General features: G+C 37.3%; 1 protein-coding gene across 6 annotated transcripts in view; it reads right to left on the bottom strand.

The window, feature by feature from the left end:
- LOC123479381 (cadherin-related family member 3) overlaps window positions 1-21,138 on the bottom strand; it is a 110,316-nt gene that overhangs the window by 22,960 nt on the left and 66,218 nt on the right. For 5 of the 6 annotated variants that reach the window (XM_045192296.2, XM_045192297.2, XM_045192295.2 and 2 more), the window contains 2 exons: window positions 8,709-8,811; window positions 4,958-5,056 (listed from right to left, as the gene is read on the bottom strand). In XM_045192296.2, the coding sequence (XP_045048231.2) occupies window positions 4,958-5,056; window positions 8,709-8,811 (202 nt within the window). The remainder of the gene's footprint in view (window positions 1-4,957; window positions 5,057-8,708; window positions 8,812-21,138) is intronic. The other variant, XM_045192298.3, reaches the window with a different exon arrangement.

Below are 21,138 nucleotides of genomic sequence, written 5' to 3'. Positions count from 1 at the left end.
AAGCTATCTTGAGCATCTTTAGCTAAAGTTTAAAATAGAGTAATTATGAAACTCTGTGACTCTGCCAGCCAAGTTTATCAAAAACTATTGTAAATGAAATATGTTTTCCCTTGTGACTTGCAACCCAGTATAATTTAATTTTCATGTTTTTTCTTCTAAATAATTTCTGATAAAAAGAATTTTTTCCTATGCCTACCTATCTTCAGAAGCTATTTGTCAATGAGAGATTTATTTACCCAACATATACCATCAATTTTTTGTTTTACTTTAAAGATTACCAATTCCTATAATTTTATTAAGAATTTTTTAAAAACCTTATATAGTCCTCAAGGCACACTGAAATCCTCTGTACTAATCAATGCAGCACACACACAACACAAAAACCCTTCCTTATTAATAGATTTTCTAATGTCCTCAAGGTCTATAGGCTAAATGTTTGATATTCTGAAAAGAATTTTTTTTCAGAGTAGTTTTAGCTTTTTAATTCCCTCCCTTAAAGCAAATTGTCACTGAGCTGTGAAGAAAATATTATCTCCCCACCTAGTATCACCTCAAAACACCAACCCTCCCTTAATTTCATTCATCTTATGTACTCTGGTAGGGAAAATCAAGGAATGTTTTTTTTGAAAAAAAACGGCAAGGAAAAAGTTTTGGCACTTAACAAGAGTTAGTGGTTATTATTGTTATTGTTATTTTTATTGTTGTCATTGTCATTATTATAATTATTACTATTGTGAATACTGTGGAGGCTTTTTTTAGTATGTAGCATGTAGCTTACATATAATTATCAGTTAATTCTTATCTCTATGTCATTATTATTGTAATCACTATTCTATAGATGAGAACTCAAAGGCACATGGAGGTTTTATGAACCACCTAAGATCATTTCGCTAACAGTTGGCAGAAACAGAATTTGAATCCAGTTCTATTTGATTTCAGTGCTCATAGTTTCTCTGCTACATCATGCTGCTCCTTTATGAAGAACTAGAAATTTTCTCTCTGGTATGGTAGATCAGTAGCCAAGCCATTTGGAGAATAGTACACACACACAAAAATGATCCTCTTATCTCTTCATATGAATTCTCTAAACTTGTTTTCAGACTACTGGTGATCTCAGTCATCAAAATCAATACACGAAAAGCAGCTGGGAATACTAAACAGAACTGGACCAGGAACTTGGAAGTCTCCATTTACTTATCATCTCTACCATTTACTAGCTGTGTGACCCAATTCTCTCTCCAGCCAAAATTTTCTTGTGGTAAAATAAAGAGGTTGAATCTTCTAAGTCCTTCCAAATTAATAGTGTTATAACTGAAAAATTCTAAATCTTTCACATAAGCCATCAAGAAGGTTTAAATTATGCTTAAGAAAATATAGAAATGGTTTTAATTTGCATCTCTCTGATGGCTACTGATGCTGAGCATCTTTTCACATGTCTCTGGGCCCTCTGTATGTCCTCCTTGGAGAACTGTCCATTCAATACTCAACAAAAGAAGAAAGCAAGCAAAATATAACCAGAGACATTTAAATTAAGAAGAATCTGACAGTAACCAGAGGGGAGGGGATAATGGGGGAAAGGGTTTTCAGGAACTACTATAAAGGACACATAGAAAAAACCAAGGGGGAGGGTGGAAGCAAGAGAGGGAGGTGGGTTTGGCTGGGGGGTGGGGGAGTGGTGGGGGAAAATGCAGACAACTATAATTGAACAATAAAATAATTTTTTAAAAAAGAAGTGTGTGTTCAAGTCCTTTGCCCATCTTTAAATTGGGTTGTTTGTCTTCCTCAAGTGGAGTCATGTAAGTTCTTTATACCCTAAGAACCTTGAAACACCAATCCAAAAGAACCTATCACCCCAATGTTCATAGTAGCACAATTTACAATTGCCAAGGGCTGGAAGCAATCTAAATGCCCACCAGTAAATGAGTGGATAAAAAAAAACTATGGCACATTTACATGATGGAATACTACACAGCAGAAAGAAGGAGCTCCTACCCTTTATGACAGCATGGGTGGAAATGGAGAGCATTATGCTAAGTGAAATAAGCCAGGCAGCGAAAGGCAAATACCATATGATCTTACCTATAAGTGGAACCTAATCAACAAAACAAACAAGCAAGCAAAATATAACCAGAGACATTGAAATTAAGAACAAACTGACAGTAACCAAAGGGGAGGTGGGAAGGGATAATGGGGGGGAAATGAGGAAGGGTTTTCGGGAACATCTATAAAAGACACATGGACAAAACCAAAGAGGGATAGGGATCAAGGGTGGGAAGTGGGGATGGCCGGGGTTGCGGGGGGGAGTGAGGAGGGGAATTGAGACAACTGTACTTGAACAATAATTTTCAAAAGTTAAAAAAAGAAAATGTAGAAATGTTCAATACATTTAGAGAGTTCTACCTTCAAAACATAAAATTACATTTCAGAACAACTTCATATAGTTGGAAAAGAAACTGACATAAAACACTTGTTTCCCATAAAACATTATTTTTTTTAAATGCCAGTCTCAAAAAGCAAAACTATAGAGATGGTGAAAAGATATGGGGTTTCCAGGGATTGAGGAAGACAGAAGGATGAGTATGTGAAGCACAGATTTTGGGGGTAGTGTAAAACTATTCTGTATGATACCATATGGTAGATACATGTCATTATATATATTGTCCAAAGCCATAGGAAGTACATCAAGAGTGAACCCTAATGTGAACTCTGGACTTTGGGTGATAATGATGTGTCAATGTAGGTACACCAGTTTTAACAATTGTACCACTCTGGTGGAGGATGTTGATAGTGGGGGAGGCTATGCATGTGTGGGAACAGGGGGATATATGGGAAATCTCTGTAACTTTCTCTCAGTTTTGCTGTAAACCTAAAACTGCTCTAAAATATAAAGCCTATTGAAAATGCCAGTCTCTATTTTAAAATCTAGACTGGTTGTTGTGAAATTTGAAGGTTCATGGAAACCCTTCAATAATTTGATGAAGGCTGTAGGTCTTTTCTCTCAGAGACCCTTAGAACCAGTGCTCAGACCCTCAGATCCATATTCACAATTTATAAGCTAGGAGAGAATTAAAAAATTGTGAACTATTTAACTTCTGCATAAACATCTGCCATAAAACTCTTTTTAAAAAACTCCCTAGAGTGAGAAAACTACCACAGAACTGGAAGACTACAAAGGGAGGAAAGACATTAAGGTAATAAGGCTCTATTGACAAAATGTTACTCATAAATCAATATTGAGTACTTGTGAAATAACAAAGTTTATCATTTTAGAGAGGGAGAAGAATACTGTTTACAATAACTCAGTTTATATGTATTTTTCTGAAATTGTCTGATTGTAAATCATAGGATTCAATTGTGTTATGTTCCAAAACTAGGACCATAGGTGTGCATTTATTTTACAGAGGAATTTAAGAGTTTGTCCAAAATTGCATGGTGAGGCAAACAAAGGACTAAAATCAGAAAACTACATGGGTTTTTTACTTCCTAGTCTCTCTTTAGGACAATTGTCTAATTAATGTAGTTGTCTGCCAAGGAAATAAGTTTGTTTGAAGTAGTGGGTTCTACCTGGTGATGTTCTGGCAAATGATTAACAACCAACTCTCTGGGGAAAAAAATGCATGCATGTGTGAACATATGTCTACATAAATACAAAGCTTATTATAAATTTTACAAATATAAGAAATATATAACATGAAATTTACAAATAATAAATTGCACAATATTCTTTATTGTGAGTTCCCATGTACACAACCAATTCTCACAGAACCCTTTGATTTTTGCCTAACTCTCCTATCAATACCTATTTCATGATTGCAATTAACAAGTGATGATAGTTCCAACATGAATGTTAATGTTTTCCTTATGTTAAAGAATAAGGTGAAAAGTGAAACAATGTCAGAGCTTCACTAGTTTATCAATCATGCAAATGACTTCTTCACTGAATTGGATAATAGTTTTTAATTTCCAGAAGAACATTTCCTCAATTTTTGTAATCATAATTAAAAATAATGAATCAAGACCTTGTATGCAGTATTTGCCTATTTCCATGGTATAAAAACTCCCACAATTGCTGATTTTTAGCTATCAACATAATAATACTAAGTTGGGAAAGGAGGTGTAGTAGCAAACCATTTTATATACAGAATTTCACCATGCAGATCAAATAGATGTAAATAACCTCAAGGGTACAGATACTAGTGAAATGTAGTACCATAATTAAGAAGTGCTGAGCTTTTTTGAGTATTTACTAATTTTGTTTTTAAAATAACTTGTGCAACTAAGTTTATATAATTTCATGTTAATGATAGTAATAATCAGGTTATAAAATTCCTAAAATTTTAATAATTGGCTTGTGTGAGCAAGTATTATTTGACTTCAGCACACAACTTGAAGTATGTAAGCTAAGCCTGGAGGACCCACCATCCAGAGATGCTGACGAAGGGATATGTTCCTCCCTTGGATTGACAAAAGATACAAGCATTATCTCTGCTGTCCCTCTAAATCTAACATTCTTGGTTTATGCTAGTAAATATGTCCTAATTCATTTCTAACTCACGGCTCAGAAAGGTCCCTGATCAAGATCTTGACTCCAGTCCTGAAATTTGACTTCAGAGTTCACAGGATATAAATTGCATGGACAATGGCCACATTGTCCCTCTACTATCTTTACTTTGTACCTAATTCAGAGGCAAGAGAGAAGAGAAATGGAATAAAATAATAATCACATTTATTTGTCCATTACAGAAATCTGAGATCTTACATCAAATCACAAGGGAGCCCTTGGGTAACTGTCAGGATGATACACTGAGGTCATTGCCAATTTCAAATTTTATGAAGGTCTGGAGCCCCATAAAGCTCCCTCACCTCCTTGTGTTTTGTCATCTTTCCATTGGTCACTCATTTGTGACCTAGTAGAATTTTCCTTGTGCTTCAACACCATGGAAGGGCGATCTCTCACCTCTTGATGTTTCCGGAACAGAGAATGAATAGTATGCAGCTTTAAACACAGGGCTGAAATCATTGGCTGGAGCAATCTGTACAATGATCGTCACAGTTACTGTAAAGTTAACAGTGAATAAATGCTTTGTTATGCTGGTGGTTTTAGTCTACAGAAAAGCTAAATATGCCCCCAGCAACAGGCTTGCTGGAGGATTTTGAAACTACGATGGGATTCTGTCTGGTCCCAAATAATCCCTGTCCTGTGACTTCATTCTCAAGGAACACAGATGAAGTCTAGCCAAAGCAATTAGTCAAAAATATATAATGCCTGCATGTTATATTTTATGCAATAGTGATATATGTGTGTATATCACATATAGCACATATAAATGTATAGTTTTACATTTTACAGAGGAGAGTTTATTGTGTTTTTTATGAGTACAATCTCTTCAATTAGAGAATTTCTTAGGGCGTCACTCTCAACCCAGCATACGACATTCTACATTCTGCTTTTACTGTATATCTTAGGAGGTGAAATGCAAGGAGATTCAGAAAATGCATGTTCAAGGAGTGGCTTTGACATATGTTTTATGGTCTTTAACTAGCTTAACTTCTCAGAGGCCCAGTTCTTTCATCAATAAAAAAGGAATAACATCAGTTTCAATCTTCCACTTTTCACAGAGTGTGAAGGCAAAGTGAGATTATGCCCAAGAAGGTTTTCTTACACTATAAAAAGTTAGTAAAAATAGCATGTTTTACTCATCTCTGCCAGATGTTTGTGTACAGTATGCCATAGAAAAGGAATCTTATGCCATAGAAAAGGAATTATATTTCAGACCAACAGGCTCAAACTAACTAGAAAGTAGTCAAAAAGAAGGAATTTGATGACTAAACATAAAAGCAAGCAAATTGCGAAGAAGAAACTTTTTGTAATAAAAATAAAATTTATTATGCAAGGCATTAGTAGTAGTGTTTATCCCCATTTTACAGATGAGGAAACTGAGGTTCTCAGAGTCAAGTGGTTTGCTAACTCACACAGCTAGTAAGTTGTGGAGTGGGTATTGAACTTAATTGAGTCTGCTAACACCTCCCAAAATATCTCCTCTGAGAGGCTTAATATGTCAAGTGCAAATGCTTAGCTAAACAAAGATTAAAAGGTTTCTTTCTGGTGAGACTTCATAGGGTTTTTGATATATCATTCTGTATTTTGAATGTCCTAGTTATGCATTGCTATCTACAGTTATTTGACCATGAAATTTTTATTTAGTGGATTGTCTTGTAGAAATCATATTCTGGAGAACACTTGTATATTTTAGCTCCATAAAATCTTTGCCAAATGTGTCAAACAAGAAATTTTAAACTGGGATCTATAAAACATTCAACTTTAGAGAATCTGTGGCATTCTTTGTATTTTAGTATTTATGATTGTGTGTATTTTTCTAGGAACAGGGTCTAGAGTTTTTATCAGCATCTCAAATGTATCCACAGCCACCAAGAAAGGTTAGGAAGCACTGTTCAATGGAGACAAGTGATTTATGTGAAAGCCTCTGCGTTTCCTTCACTAAATCCTATTCAAGTGTTGTTTCCAGCTTTGCTGTTACCATGATTTTCTACTGCATGCATAAAGACTCAAAACTGTGCTAATTACCTGGCCTACAAAAAAAGACCGAACCATGTTTGGGCTGTTAAAAGCTCCCTTCATGAGCAGTTGTGAATATGTTGGTGTGTGAGGACCAGAGAGGTATGGATTATTACTGTGATTTTTTTTCCTCTCTGTATTGGAGAAAGGCTCAAATCTGGTGAGAGGAACAGATTCTTTATTTGATTAGTTATGTCAACAGGATTAAAACAAGAAATGCAAGAAAAAGCATTCTTCCTAAAAGACCAATCAGACTATGTAATAGGCTTTTACACAGAACAATAAAACTCTACCAGTAGTGAGCAGAGAAAACACAACAGGAACACTTCTGGGCATACTGGTATGCTTGTCATGATGTGTCCCTGTTCCTTACACATCACTTCTCAACAGAGGTGGGTCACATAAGTCTAAAAATCACATTTGTAAACTCAGCCCCATTAAAACTCTTATATCTGTTAATCAAGAGGGATTTAAAGAACTTTAGATCTGTTGCTCGAAGTTCAGCATTAAGTTCCCTTTGGTTGCAAACCTGTACACACATACCATCAGTCTGCCTTCCTACGTCCATGACAAAGTACTTTCCCACTCCTAGATGCAACCTCAGAATCCTTCTCAAGTCAATGACCAGGCAAACACTACCAACAGATCAGAGTTGGCAAAAGAGATAAAACCCAAGCACCACTCCTATTCTAGGCCCTCTCTTACCAAGTATTGACATTTTACTGTTAAGCCTGTGTTCACAACCCAAAACCCACATCTTCTTGAATGTCTTTGATGCCAGTCACCTACTAGATTACTTATTACCATATATTCCAGATACAATAGACACCTGATATTAATAACAGATGTATCCAGAAATTTTTGTGAATCCCTATTTTCACAAATACCTCAATAGCAACAAATTTACTCTTAAAGTGTGGTAAGGTGTAGCTGGACATGTAAATGACCCCTTGGGGCACTCAGTGTGAGTTCTCATTTGTACAACAAGAAACAGAGAGAAGTAGGTATCAAATGGCTGGCTAATCTTACTCACTAGCTACACATCCTGCTCTGGGTCTACAGCACACAATCATATCTGTGCCTTAGGGTGTTTTACAACTAGCAAAAAACAGGCTGTTAATTCCATACATGTCAAAAGACTGTGACCATGCCATCTGCGTGGATTTAATCTCAGTGTACCAAAGACCAATTCTAGCTAACACAGCCTAACCAAAAATGGTGCAATAGTTATGAGAAGACCAAATGGCAAAGGGGCTGACCATTCTTTGCCCTTTCATAAAAGTAATGAGCTGTGGAACTTGGCAAGTGTCCTGTGGTTTGCATTAATAATGGATCTACCTATATCATGTAAAATAATTCCAATTAAACACCAAAAAAAGCATTCAAATACCTGTATGTATGTTTTATACTTCATGTCACCCAATATCTGGGTCTTTCCAAATAAGAGATGTTTGGCATTACTAAATGTTATGGACTGAATATTTGTGTCCCTCCAAAATTCATAGGTTAAAACCTATGTTCCTGATATGATGGTATTTGGAGGTGGGGCCTTTGGGAGGTAATTAGATTGTAAGAGTGGAATCCTCATAAATAGGATTAGAGCCCTTACAAAAGTGACCCCAGGGAGCTCCCCCATGCCTTCTGCCATGTGAAGCTACAGTGAGAAGACAGATACTTATGACCTAGGAAGTGAATTTCCCCAGGCACCAGATCTGCTAGCACTTTCCCACCTCCAGACTCTGAGAAATAAATTTCTATTGTTTATAAGCCACTCCAACTAGAGTATTTTGTTATAGCAGCCTAAATAGACTAAGACACTAGACATAAAGGCATTTAAGTGTCAAGCATGAAGGGTGGGATCTACACATCCTCTGCCACTTTCAGCACCAAAGAACTCCAGGCAGAGCTGTGTTTAAGAAAGTGTGTATTTCTGAAGGTGCTGGTAGCAGTTGAAAAAGACTTCCTGGATCTAATGATAACTTCCAACATGAGTCTATTTAATTATCTCTTTCCTTCTTTGCCTGACTTAAGAATACTGTCCCAGAAATAATGAATCTTTACATTTTAAAAACTAAAGTGAAGTGTCTAAAGTACCTTATTTAATGTTCCCTGAAAAGTTTATCAAGCTTACCTGTATGGGAAGGATGTAGGTCATCAAATACTGAAATTGCCATTTCATAGATATGTCCAGCTGCAATCATCTTTAGGCTTTCATAATCCATTCTTTTGGCAACCTTTTAGAAGAAAATTATTTCAGAAGGACCTGACTTTTTTAAAGTACATGTTTTAAGTAATAAATCATCCTGGAAAAGGCAAGAGTATGGACATTTTAACTCAGTAAAGATGACATCACAATATGTCTGAGACTGGTCAAAGTGTGACACACAGAAGGAAGCATTTTGGTGGAACAAAGAGACCCCTTTGATTTCCTTCCAGAGCACCCCGTTTCTAGACAAAGCATCTTGGCATAATAGAAAAAAAGCATGGATCACATCCTGCCTTCAATGCATGCTAATTGTGTGACCTTAGGCAAAATATTTAAAAAGAAAATATTTTGAAAGTATTTTGTAATTAATAAAGCACTATAATAAATGTACATTATTCCTATCATTACCAGGTACTCAACATTTTAAAAACATCTATTGAATACAAATTAAGTCCCAGGTTTAGTTGGAGGCATTAGGGATATAGCAATAAACAATGTGACCGCAGAGCAAAGACTTGAAGACAACCCTAATATAACAGCATTGACACAAAGTTCAGTTGAAATGGGTCAATGTGACCCTGAGCAACCAGGTGTTTGGTAAAAACATTTTTAAAAATCTAGTATCTGCTTCATACATTCATTTATTCATTATTCAAGTATATTGAGTATCCAGTATGGACCTAGCACTATAGAAGAGGTTGCTACACAAAAATCAACCACTCAGAAAAAGACCAGCAATTAAATAGGCAGTTATAACAGAATCTAATAAGTGTCTGACAGGGGAAGTAGAACTTATAATGTGAGCTCATATCCAGGAGAACTAAGCCAGTTATGGTAATAAAAGACAGCTTATAGAAATAAGTAATATTTAAGACTTAAAAGATAATTATGAAAATATAAAACTTAATTAGAGGTAGGTGATGGGTAGAAGTAGTTATTCACAAATAAAGCATATGTGGGGGCCCAAATGTTAGCTGGCATCATATTTATAAAACTTCCATCTTTATCCAAATTTCATTTTTAAAGAATGACAGCTTGGCATTGCATTTCAAAAAGAACATCAACCCAGAAAATCTCTTAACTCAATGACTAAGCTTCCAAAATTCACAACATATGCAAAAACCCAGCTTTTGTGTCTTGGAGTTTGTTTAGAAAATTCAGGACTAGGACCGAAGCAAAAGAGAGGTCATTAATGGGTTTCTCAGCCATATCTTCTGGCTAAGGGGAGCATTTAGCTCTGTTTCGGTTAAGGAACAATCATGCCAAACTAACAAGGATTGGCACTGTGAAATAAATACATGTGAAAAGTAGAAGTTAGAAGAAAAGATTTCTTCCAAGGCAGAATCTCATCATAAGAAGTAGGAGAAAGCTTATTGTGTTCACCCTCCAACACTGGAAAGTCTCCAGAGGATTAAAAAAAAAGGAGGAGCTGAACTACCACTGCCAATGCCAAGAGGATGTTATTAAAGTACATGGAGTCACACAGAGTTATTTTGAGGAAATTAGCACAAAATTTCAAACTCTGATTTAATTCTCCAGCTAAGTAGAAAATAAGTTATTTTGTGCTCATTACAAAAAGGAGAGGAAAAAAAGATGGCAACAGAGTAGGAGGATATATCGCCCACCTCCTCCCAGAACCAAATTGGAAATAAACTAAAGAGAAGACTAGATACCTGAAATAAAACAAAGACTACCTGAAAAAGAGGCTCTTAAATAAAGATGGGGAAAAAAGAAAACACCACAGCCAGTAGGAAGGGTAAGGTCATTAAAGGGACTGGCCCATTCACAATGGCAGAGGGCCAAGGCAGTGATGCAGCAGTGGAAGCTTCCCCTTGGAAGGAGGAAAGTGGGGAACACAAACCAAGCTCCCAAACACAGAGTGCCAGTCCTAGAATCAGCAGACCACGTAGCACCCAGAAGTAAAAGGATGCAGGGTTTGTCTCTGCTGGGGAGAGACAAGGCCTGCAGGAGACAAAGCCACTATTCTTTTCTATTTCTTAGTTCTTGAAGGAGCCAAAACACAGGTCTTATGTTCTCAACCACTCACCTTGGGCCCCAGCAAAGGGAAGGCAGCATGGACTGCAGTCTTGCAAGGAGAATCTAATATGAGAGGCACTGGGGAGAAACATGGGGGAACATCTGTGGGGCTTTTGGTGCCAGGATATACCTGGATTCCTCAGCTGCCATCTTGCTTGAGAAGAGCAAGCCCCTCCCAGGTGGAAAGCAATTACCCTAGCCTGTGGGATATCACTTACCCCCCCACACTCTGCAATCCTGCTCCTTCCACCCTGCATCTTTTTTTCCCCACTTTTATGTGGTTCGTTCTTTTGTTTTGTTTTGTGTGGGTTTTTCCCTTTTTTTCTTTCTTTTCTCCCATCCTGCATCTTAACCCCTATTGAGGAGTGAGCAGCAGACTCAAGGGTGTCAGAGACTGACTGAAGGGCACAGCCATACCATATAATCTCCCAAGAAACAGACTTCCCCCTCATGGGAGAGCCATAGAAACACCCACCCAGTTTCCAGCACACCCAAAACCTGGACTCTGGGGTCCCCACCCTGCTGAGTACAGGGAAATACTCCTGAACAGATTCAAACCAATAGCTCAGGGGTGAAGGAATACACCAACCATCTTCCCTGAAGTGTGAAAGGCACCTGCCACAGGAGATCTAGAAGTCCCATCCCCCCAATCCCACCAGAAACCCTCTCAGAAACAATTGGATCTACAACTAGTCTAAGGATGACATGACAGCAGGCCAGCAGGAGGAGGCAGACAGCAGCAGATCTGTGAGTGACTTCGGTCATTTGCTGACATACTCCTGGACCCTTTGGTTTAATTTTTATCTATTGTTTTGCTCTGTTCTGCCAGTACCTGCACAACAGCATACAAGACATGGTAGGGTTGAGCCTCTCAGTCAGCCAGTCAGAGGGGAGACCCCACAAATGAACAAGCCAAAAACAACCAGGACTGAAATACAACAGAAGAGCCCACATAACCTACACGAAGATCTCATTGATCTCCAATCAAGACATCAAGGAGTCTGCACTACTGGGTCCCACAGGACTCCTCCACAATAAGGCTACCCCAAAAGACAGGGAGTCAAAGCAGATCTACTTAAAACAAAGAAACAAAAAGAGAGAGAGAGAGTGCACAAAAATGGGGAGACAAATAAACAACCCCAATCAAAAGAAAAGGAAGAATCCCCAGAAAAAGAGCTAAATGAAACTGAGACAAGCAAATGATCAGACATTGAATTCAGAGTAATGGTTATAAGGATGCTCAAGGAACTAAGAACTACAAGGAACTTAGAGAAAACTATATCAGCATGAAAAAGGACATAGAAACTGTGAATAAGAACCAGACAGAAATGAAGAATGCAATTACTGAAATGAAGAATACACTGGAAGGAATTAAAAGCAGGCAAAAAGAAGCAAAAGATCAAATCAATGATTTGGAAGATAAGGTATAAAAAAACTCAGAGCAACAAAATGAAAAAAAGACTTAAAGAGAATTAGAAAAGTTTAAGAGAGCTCAGGGAACAACATAAAACGTAATAATATTCACATTGTTAGGAGGTCAGAAAGAGAAGAAAGGGAGCAAGGGATAGAAAACATGCTTGAAGAAATAACAACAGAAAAATTCCATAACTTGGAGAAGGAAAAAGTCACACAAGTTCATGAAGCACAGAGAGTCCCAATCAAGATGAATCCAAAGAGGCCCACATGTAGACACATCACAATTAAAATGACAAAGTTTAAAGACAAAGATAGAATCTTAAAGGCAGCAAGAGAGAAACAATTACCATATTTTGCCATGTGTAATGCACACTTTTTTGCACAAATTCTTGAGAGAAAAATAATGATGGACATTAACATGGTAGTACTAATTCTATTATCTATATAAATGTTTTTAATTCTTTTATTTATGCTTAAACATTAAAAGTGTAATTCTAGAAAGCAATAATGACATCCATATGCAAAATAACACTCTGGAATACAATAATCAGTTTTGTTTCTAAATATAAATAAGTAAAAAATTGAATTAAAAATTAAAACAAAAGATTTTATTCCTGAATGTTTTGGCCAAAAACATGGGTATGCGTTATATACAACAATATATGGTAGTTAGCTACAAGGGTACTCCAATAAGGCTGTCAGCTGATTTCTCAAGAGAAACAATACAGGCTAGAAAAAAGTTGGCATGAAATATTACAAGTAATGAAGAGCAAGGACCTGCAACCAAGACTACTCTATCCAGCAAGATTCTCATTTAAAATGGAAGGTGAAATAAAGACATTCCCAGAACAAAAAACAAAAACAAAAAAAATTAAGGAGTACATGTCCACAAAACCAGCATTGCAAGAGATGCTAAAGGGACTGCTTTAAGAAGAAGAGAGAGAGAGAGAGAGAGAGAGAGAGAGAGAGAGAGAGAGAGAGAGAGGAACACAGGTAGAAAGGAAAAAAAATGGCAGTGAATAAGTACCTATAAATATTAACCTTAAACATAAATGGATTAAATGCTCCAATCAAAAGATACAGGATAGCTGAATGGATAAGATAACATGACCCAAACATATACTGTCTACAAGAGACCCACATCAGAGCAAAAGATTTACACAGGCTGAAAGGGAAGGGATGAAAAAATATTCCACACAAATTAAGACAAAAAAAGGCTGGGGTAGTAAAGGATCAAGATGGCAGAAGAGTAGGTGGAAACTACACTAACCTCCTCCCAGGACCAAACTGGAATTACAATTAAATTCTAGAGAAATCGTCCTGAATAACCAACTGAACACTAGCTAGAGAGAAGCCTTACAATCACAGACAGATGGAAGAAACCACTTCACCACAAGAGACTGGTAGGGAGTGTGGAAGAGGCACAAGAGTACTGGCTGGGCTCCCACAGGCAGCAGTTGCAGTTCTGGAGGGATATTTCAGTGGCTAACAGGTTCCCCCTCAAAAGCATGGAGTCTAAACCCCAAGCTGAGCTCCCCAGCCTACAGTACCAAAGCAGAAAGGAATCCAGATAGCATTCAACAGTGAAAAGCAGCAGGGTTTCTGTCTGATAGGGATAGATAGCAAAGAGCCTCTTAAAGGGCCAACACAAAAAAATTCCACTTGCAGCCAGTTACCCTGGGATCCAGCAGAGGGTGGGCAGAGTGGACTAGAGACACATGAGGAGAGTCTGGGGCTGGAAGCTATGGGCAGAGAATACTGAAGGAAGAGCTGCCAGGATCTCTGTGCTGTGTCATTCCCCATACTGGACAGGCCATCTTTGTCAGGTAGATCACTTCCCTCCAAGTGATTCAGCTGACCCTCCCCAGATCCCAGTGCTGATAATAGCCAGCATTGGTGCACAGCTTAGTTCTTTCTGCCCACAAACAGGAACAGCAGAAGGAGCCACATGAGTGATCACTGATAACTACAAACAGTTGACCAGGGTCAGTCACAAGCAACATCTGACAAAGGCCTACACCAGAGTCTTTCGGATCTACCTAATACATAGAAACAAATACAAGAAGCACCCAAATTAGGAAGACAAAGAAAGAGATCCCAAATGAAAGAGCAAGAGAATTCTCCAGAAGAAAAACTAAATGAAATGGAGGCAAGCAATTTATCAGATAGAGAGTTTAGAGTAATGATTATAAGGATAATCAACAGCATGAAAAAAAAGACATAGAAACCATTAAAAAGGACCAGTTAGAAATAAAGAATGCAATATCAAATATAAATATCATGCTGGAGGGAATAAACAGTAGCTTAGATGATGCACAGGATCAAATGTGTCTACCTTGGAGGACAAGGTAGAAAAAACACCCAGGCAGAGCAGCAAAAAGAAAAAATAATTTTAAAAAATGAGAAGAGCTTAAGAAACATTTTGGACAACATGAAGCATAAAAACATCAGCATTATGGGAATATTAGAAGAGAGTGAGCAAGGGATTGAGAACGTATTTGAAGGAATAAGGACCAAAAATTCCCTAATCTCATGAAGGAAAAAGACACATGTCCAGGAATCTCACAGAGTCCCAAACAAGTTGGACCCAAAGAAGCCTGCACCAAGACACATCATAACTAAAATAACAAGGCTTAAAGACAAGGAGAGAATCCTAAAAGCCACAAGAGAAAAGGAGGTAGTTACATACAAGGGAGCATCAATTAGACTCTCATCCGATTTCTCAAAAGAAACATTTCAGGCCGAAGGGAGTGGCGTGAAATATTCAAGGTGATAAAAAGCTACTTTACTGAGCAACAGTATCATTTAAAATTAAAGGAGAAATAAGGAGCTTCTCAGACAAGACAAAGCTAAAAGAGTTTCTTAACACCAAACCAGAATGGCAACAAATGTTCAAGGGCTTGCTTTAAGAAGAAGAAGAAAATGAGAAAGAAAAAAAATAGGAAAATAGTCTAACAATAAAATGGCACTAATACTGATCTACCAATAATCACCTTAAATATAAATTACTTAAATGTTCCCATCAAAAGACATAGGGTACCTGAATAGATAAGAAAACAAGACCCACATATATCATATATGCTTCCTCTAAAAGACCTACCCCAGAGAGAAACATACACACAGCCTAAAAGTGAGGGATGGAAAAAATAATCCATGCAAACACAAAGGAAAAAAATGCCAGAGTAGCAGTACTTATATCTGACAAAATAAACTTTAAAACCACTGCTATACTAAGAGACAAAAAAAAAAGGACACTACATAATGATAAAGGGAACAATCCAACAAGAGGATATAACCATAGTAAACATTTATGTGACTATGCACCCAACATAGGAGGACCTAAATATGTGAAGCAAATGTTGATATATAAAGGGACAGATTGACAGAAATAAAGTCATAGTCATGGATTTTAACACCCTTTGACTTCAATGGATAGATCGTCGAGGCAGAAAATCAATAAGGAGACAGCGGCTTTAAACAACACACTAGATCAAATGGATTTGATATCTTCAGAGCATTTCACCCTAAAGCAGCAGAGTATAAATACTTGTCAAGGGTACATGGAATGCTTTCTAGAATACACCGCATATTAGGACACAAAACTAATCTCAATAAATTTAAGAAGATTGAAATCATACCTAGCATTTTCTCTGACCACAATGCTATGAAACTAGAAATCAATCACAAGAGGAACACTGAAAAATACACACAGGTATGACAGCTAAATAACATGTTATTAAACAATGAATTTCAACAATGAGATCAAGGTAGAAATCTTGAAACAAATCAAAATGAGAATACAACAGTCTAAAATATGGGCAACAGGGAAAGCAATCCTAAGGGGGAAAATCATAGAGTTTACAGGCTTATCTCAAAAACAAGAAAAAGCTCAAATAAAAATTTAAATTTACACTTAGGCACTTGAACAAGAACAATAAACAAAGCCCAAAGTGAGTAGAATTAAACAAAATAGAGTCTAAAAAAATATAGAATATCAATGAGCCCAATAGCTGATTCTTTGACAACATAAACAAGATTAATAAACCTTTAACCAGACTCATGAAGAAAAAAAGAGAGAGGATCCAAATAAATAAAATCAGAAATTAAAGAGGGGAAATAACAACTGACACCAAACAAATACAAAGGATTGTAAGAGAATATTATGAACAACTATATGTGAACAAACTTGATAACCTGGACAAAATGGGTAAATCTCTAGAATCATACAATCTTCCAAAATTGAATCAGGAAGAAGCAGAAAACCTGAATAGACAGATTACACCAACTGAAATTGAAGCAGTAATCAAAAAACTCCCAAGAAACAAAAGTCCAAGACCAAATGACTTCACAGGTGAATTTTACCAATCTTTCCAAGAAGAACAAATACCTTGCTTTCTCAATCTATTTAATAAAATTCAAGAGAAGGGAAGGCTTCCAAACTCATTTTTCAAGGCCAGTATTATCTTAATTCCAAAACCAGATAAACACACTGTAAAGAAAGAAAATTATAGGCCAATATCTCTGATTAATATAGGCACCAAAATCCTCAAAAAAGTATTAGCAACCCAAACACAGCAACACATCAAAAAGATGATACACGTGATCAAGTGGGATTTATTCTGGGAACACAAGGTTGGTACAACATTCACAAATCAATAAATGCATTTCACCATATAAACAAAATGAAGGATAAAAGCCACATGATCATATCAATAGATGTAGAAAAAGCTTTCGATAAAATCCAGCACCCATTTATGATAAAAACACTCAGCAAAGTAGGATGAGAGGGAACATACCTAAACACAATAAAGGTATATATATGACAAACCCATTGCCAGCATCATACTCAATGGGCAAAACTACAAGCATTCCTCTTAAGATCAGGAACAAGACAGGTAATTCTTCCACTTCACTTATTCAACATAGTATTGGAAGTCCTAGCCATAGCAAAAAGACAAGAAGAAGAAATAAAAGGCATCCAAATTTGAAAGGGAGAAGTAAAACTGTCTTTATTTGCAGATGACATGTTACTGTAATATAGAACCCCAAAGATTCCACCAAGGAATACTAGAACTGATGAGTAAATTCAGCAAAGTAGCAGGATACAAAATTAATATCCAGAAATCAGTTGCATTTTTATATGCCAATAATAAACTAACAGAAAAGGAATTTAAGATAATAATCACATTAACAATTGCAACAAAAAGAATAAAATGCCTAGGAATAAACCTAACCAAGGTTGTGAAAGACCTATACTCAGAAAAATATGACAGTGAAGAAAGAAATTGAAGAAGATACAAATAAGTGGAAGTACATACCATGTTCATGGATAGGAAGAATTAACATCATTAAAATGTCCATACTACCCCAAACAATCTATATTCAACGCCATTCCTGTCAATATTCCAATGTCATATTTACAGAACTAGAACAAATATTTCAAAAATGTATATGGAAGCACAAAAGGCTCTGCATAGCAACAGCAATACTGAGAAAGAGGGACAAAGTTGGAGGAAACATACTACCTAATATCAAACTATGCTATAAGACCATAGTAATCAAAAGAGCCTGGTACTGGCATAAAAACAGACACATAGATCAAGGAAACAGAATAGAGAGCCCAGAAATAAACCCACAACTTTATAGTCAATTAATATTTGACAGATGAAGTGAGCACATACAATGGGCTAAGGATAGTTTTTTCAATAAATGGTGTTGGGAAAATTGGATAGATACACACAGAAAAATGAAACTAGACCACCTTATTACACCACATAAAAGAATAAATTCAAAATGGATCAAACATTTGAATGTTATACCCAAAACCATAGAAATCCTAGAAGAAAACATAAGAAGCAAAATCTCGGACATGGCTAATAGCAATATTTTATCAGATATTTTTCCCCAGGCTAGGGAAATAAAAGAAAAAATAAACAAATTGGACTACATCAAACTAAAGAGTTTTGCATAGCACAGTAAAACATCAGCAAAATAAAAAGACAACTCACAGAATGGGAGAACATATTCACCAACACATCCGATAAGGTATTAATATCAAAAATTTATAAAGAACTTACAAAACTCAACACCAAAAAAATAAATAAATAAATAAGTGGCAAATGATCTGAATAGAGACTTCTCCAAAGAAGACATTTAGATGGCCTACAGATATATGAAAAAATGCTCAGCATCACTAATCATAAGAGAAATGCAAATTAAAACCAGAATGATGTATCATCTCACACCTGTCAGAATGGCAGTCATCAATAAATTGTCAAACAACAAGTGCTAGCAAGGATGTGGAGAAAGGGGAACCATTTTGCATTCTTGGTGGGAATGTAGATTGGTGCAACCATTGTGGAAAGCAGTATAGAAATATCTCAAAAAATTCAAAATGGATCTACCTTTTGACCCAGCAATCCCACTTCTGATAATAATCCAAAGAAATCCTAAACACCAATTCAAAAAAAACATAAGTACCCCTATGTTCATTGCAACATTATTTAAAATTGCCAAGATATGGAAGCAGCCCAAGTATCTACCAGTAGATGAGTGGATAAAACAACTATGGGGCATTTAAGCAATGGAATAATACTTGGCTAAAAAAAAGATAAAAATTTTATCCTTTGTGTCAATATGATGGACCTGGAGAACATTATGCTAAGTGAAATAAGACAGTCAGAGAAAGTCAAATACCATATGATTTCACTCATATGTAGAATCTAATGAACAAACTGAACTAATAAGGAAAATGGGGACAGACTCACAGATGGAGACCAGGATGACAGCTGGATGGGGAGGTTAGGGGATGGAGGAATTGAGCAAAAAGGAAAAAGGACTCATGGACAACAGTGTGGTAATTCCTGGGGGTCGAGGGTAAAAGGGAACTAAAAGGCAATGGGAAAAATACAATAAAGATTAAGTCAAGAATAATTACAATTAATATATAAATAAATATTCAAAATTCAGAAAAGAAAAGGCTGGGGTAGCAATATTTCTGCCTGACAAAATAGACTTCAAAACAAAGGCCATAGGAGATTCTCAAGATGGCAGCGAGATAGGTGGGAGCAGAGATCACTTCCCCCTGCACATGGGTGAAATGCCTAGCCGATCGATCTACTGAGCAACAAAGTGAACAGCCAACGGTACCCCAGTGTTTATGAAGATAGGAGACCAAAAAGTATAAAGAACACTGAAAAAAACAGTAAGGGGATTGCTTCAGGACAAAAAGGTCCCTGGGACCAGCTTGGGGACCAGGGCAACTGCAGACCCAGGCTCGTGCCCAAGGGCCTGCCACAGGACTCCTGGGAGAAAGACAGGTTAACGGCTCCCTCCCCTCCCAAATGAAGCTTGAGCAGCACTGAGAGAGACCTGGTTGCTTGAAGTCGCAGGGAGGGGAATAAGGACAAAGTGGTAAACACAGGGAGACTGTGGGCACCAGAAGGGGAGAGTTGAGGGTTGGGTCGTGTGGGGCCCTGACCCGGACAGTCCCCAGTCTAGATGGTGAGGTGGGCTGTGTGAGAGGTCAGGCCCTCCCTTGTATGGAGAGGCAGGATTGAGCAGGAGGATTTTCTCAAAAAGAAAAAGACACTTGGGGGCAGTTTGGGGAATTCTCCTGCAGCAACAGCTCCAGTCTTCTCTCCACCGGCTGCCTGGCACTCCCACAGGGGTTTGGGGGACATCCAGCCCAAATGTGAAGCAACAGGGAGGATGTGCATCACAGAAGGACCTGAGCATGCACCCATATCCCAGAGGAGGGTGAGTGCCTGACCCTGTGGGTCCGGGGGCTGCTGGAGAGCTGGACCGGTGGCTACCCAAGTGCTGGTCCTAAACAGAGAAGAGCTGTGCTAGGCCCCCTGAGTTGGCTGAAGCCAAAAAGACCAGCAAAACTGGCTTGGCCAGTTTGAAGCCAGCAGGCTTGGTTTTCTCTCTCTTTCTCTCTCTCTCTCTCTCTCCCTCTCTCTCTCTTTTAAAGTAATTATTTATTTTTTTTCTTTCTTTTAACACCTTCTTCCTCTCTTCTTTCTTGTTCTACTCCTTCTTTCTCTTTCTTTATATCTCTTCTTCCTTCCATCTTTTTTTTTTTTTAATTCCCACAAGTGAGACAATAAAACCTGGAACTGTGAAAAGACCAGAGTTGGACCCAAAGAGGGGGCATCCCAACAGCTGCAACAGTGAAACAAATTTTACTTTGCTACTCCAGACAACTTGCAAGTTATTGTATATTTGTGTTTTTTTACATTATTCTTACATCACTCATTTTATTAGTATTTTTGTATTTCTCTTCTTTCTGTTTACTCTTCTTCACTTGACTGGTTAATTTATATCGTTTGACTGGTTTCCCCTTGTTCTCTCTTTCATAGTGTATTGTTAATTAACTGTCTTTCACTTCACTTGTGTTCCATTAGCACACTACTCTAAGACCTATATCCCTATTCTAGTTATCCAGATCACATAGATTCTATCATATGATTGTTGCTCCATTACCATTGTAAATAACAGCTGTTCCATACATTTGTAAATACTATACAGAACCCCTCCCAAATCTCAGCCCAGGTCACTGTTTCCTGAACTTTATTACTGGTGCGGTTAACTCCATTCTGTCATACATTACACCTATTTTCTACCCTTTACTCTCACTTTACCACATAATCTGACCTCCCACAAGATCACAGCTTTCTAGACCCAACTCACAATCCTTCCCCACCCGCAACAAGAGCCTTATCTTCTTTCCACCCTTTCTAAAAAGTAGCTAGGTGGGTGAATTATCACAGTTAACACTACACATATCCAAAGGATCTCCTATCTCTTCTCTAAGGGCTGGTACATTAAATATCATATAATACACTCCTGCTGTCTTAAACCATTTCGCCTTCCCCTGACAACCTATCACAAAAAAGAG

The sequence above is a fragment of the Desmodus rotundus genome, chromosome 8, assembly GCF_022682495.2.
Source record: "Desmodus rotundus isolate HL8 chromosome 8, HLdesRot8A.1, whole genome shotgun sequence".
NCBI lineage: Eukaryota > Metazoa > Chordata > Mammalia > Chiroptera > Phyllostomidae > Desmodus > Desmodus rotundus.
The sequence above is the reverse complement of the archived record's forward strand: the minus strand, read 5'-3'. Positions and strand labels throughout refer to the sequence as shown.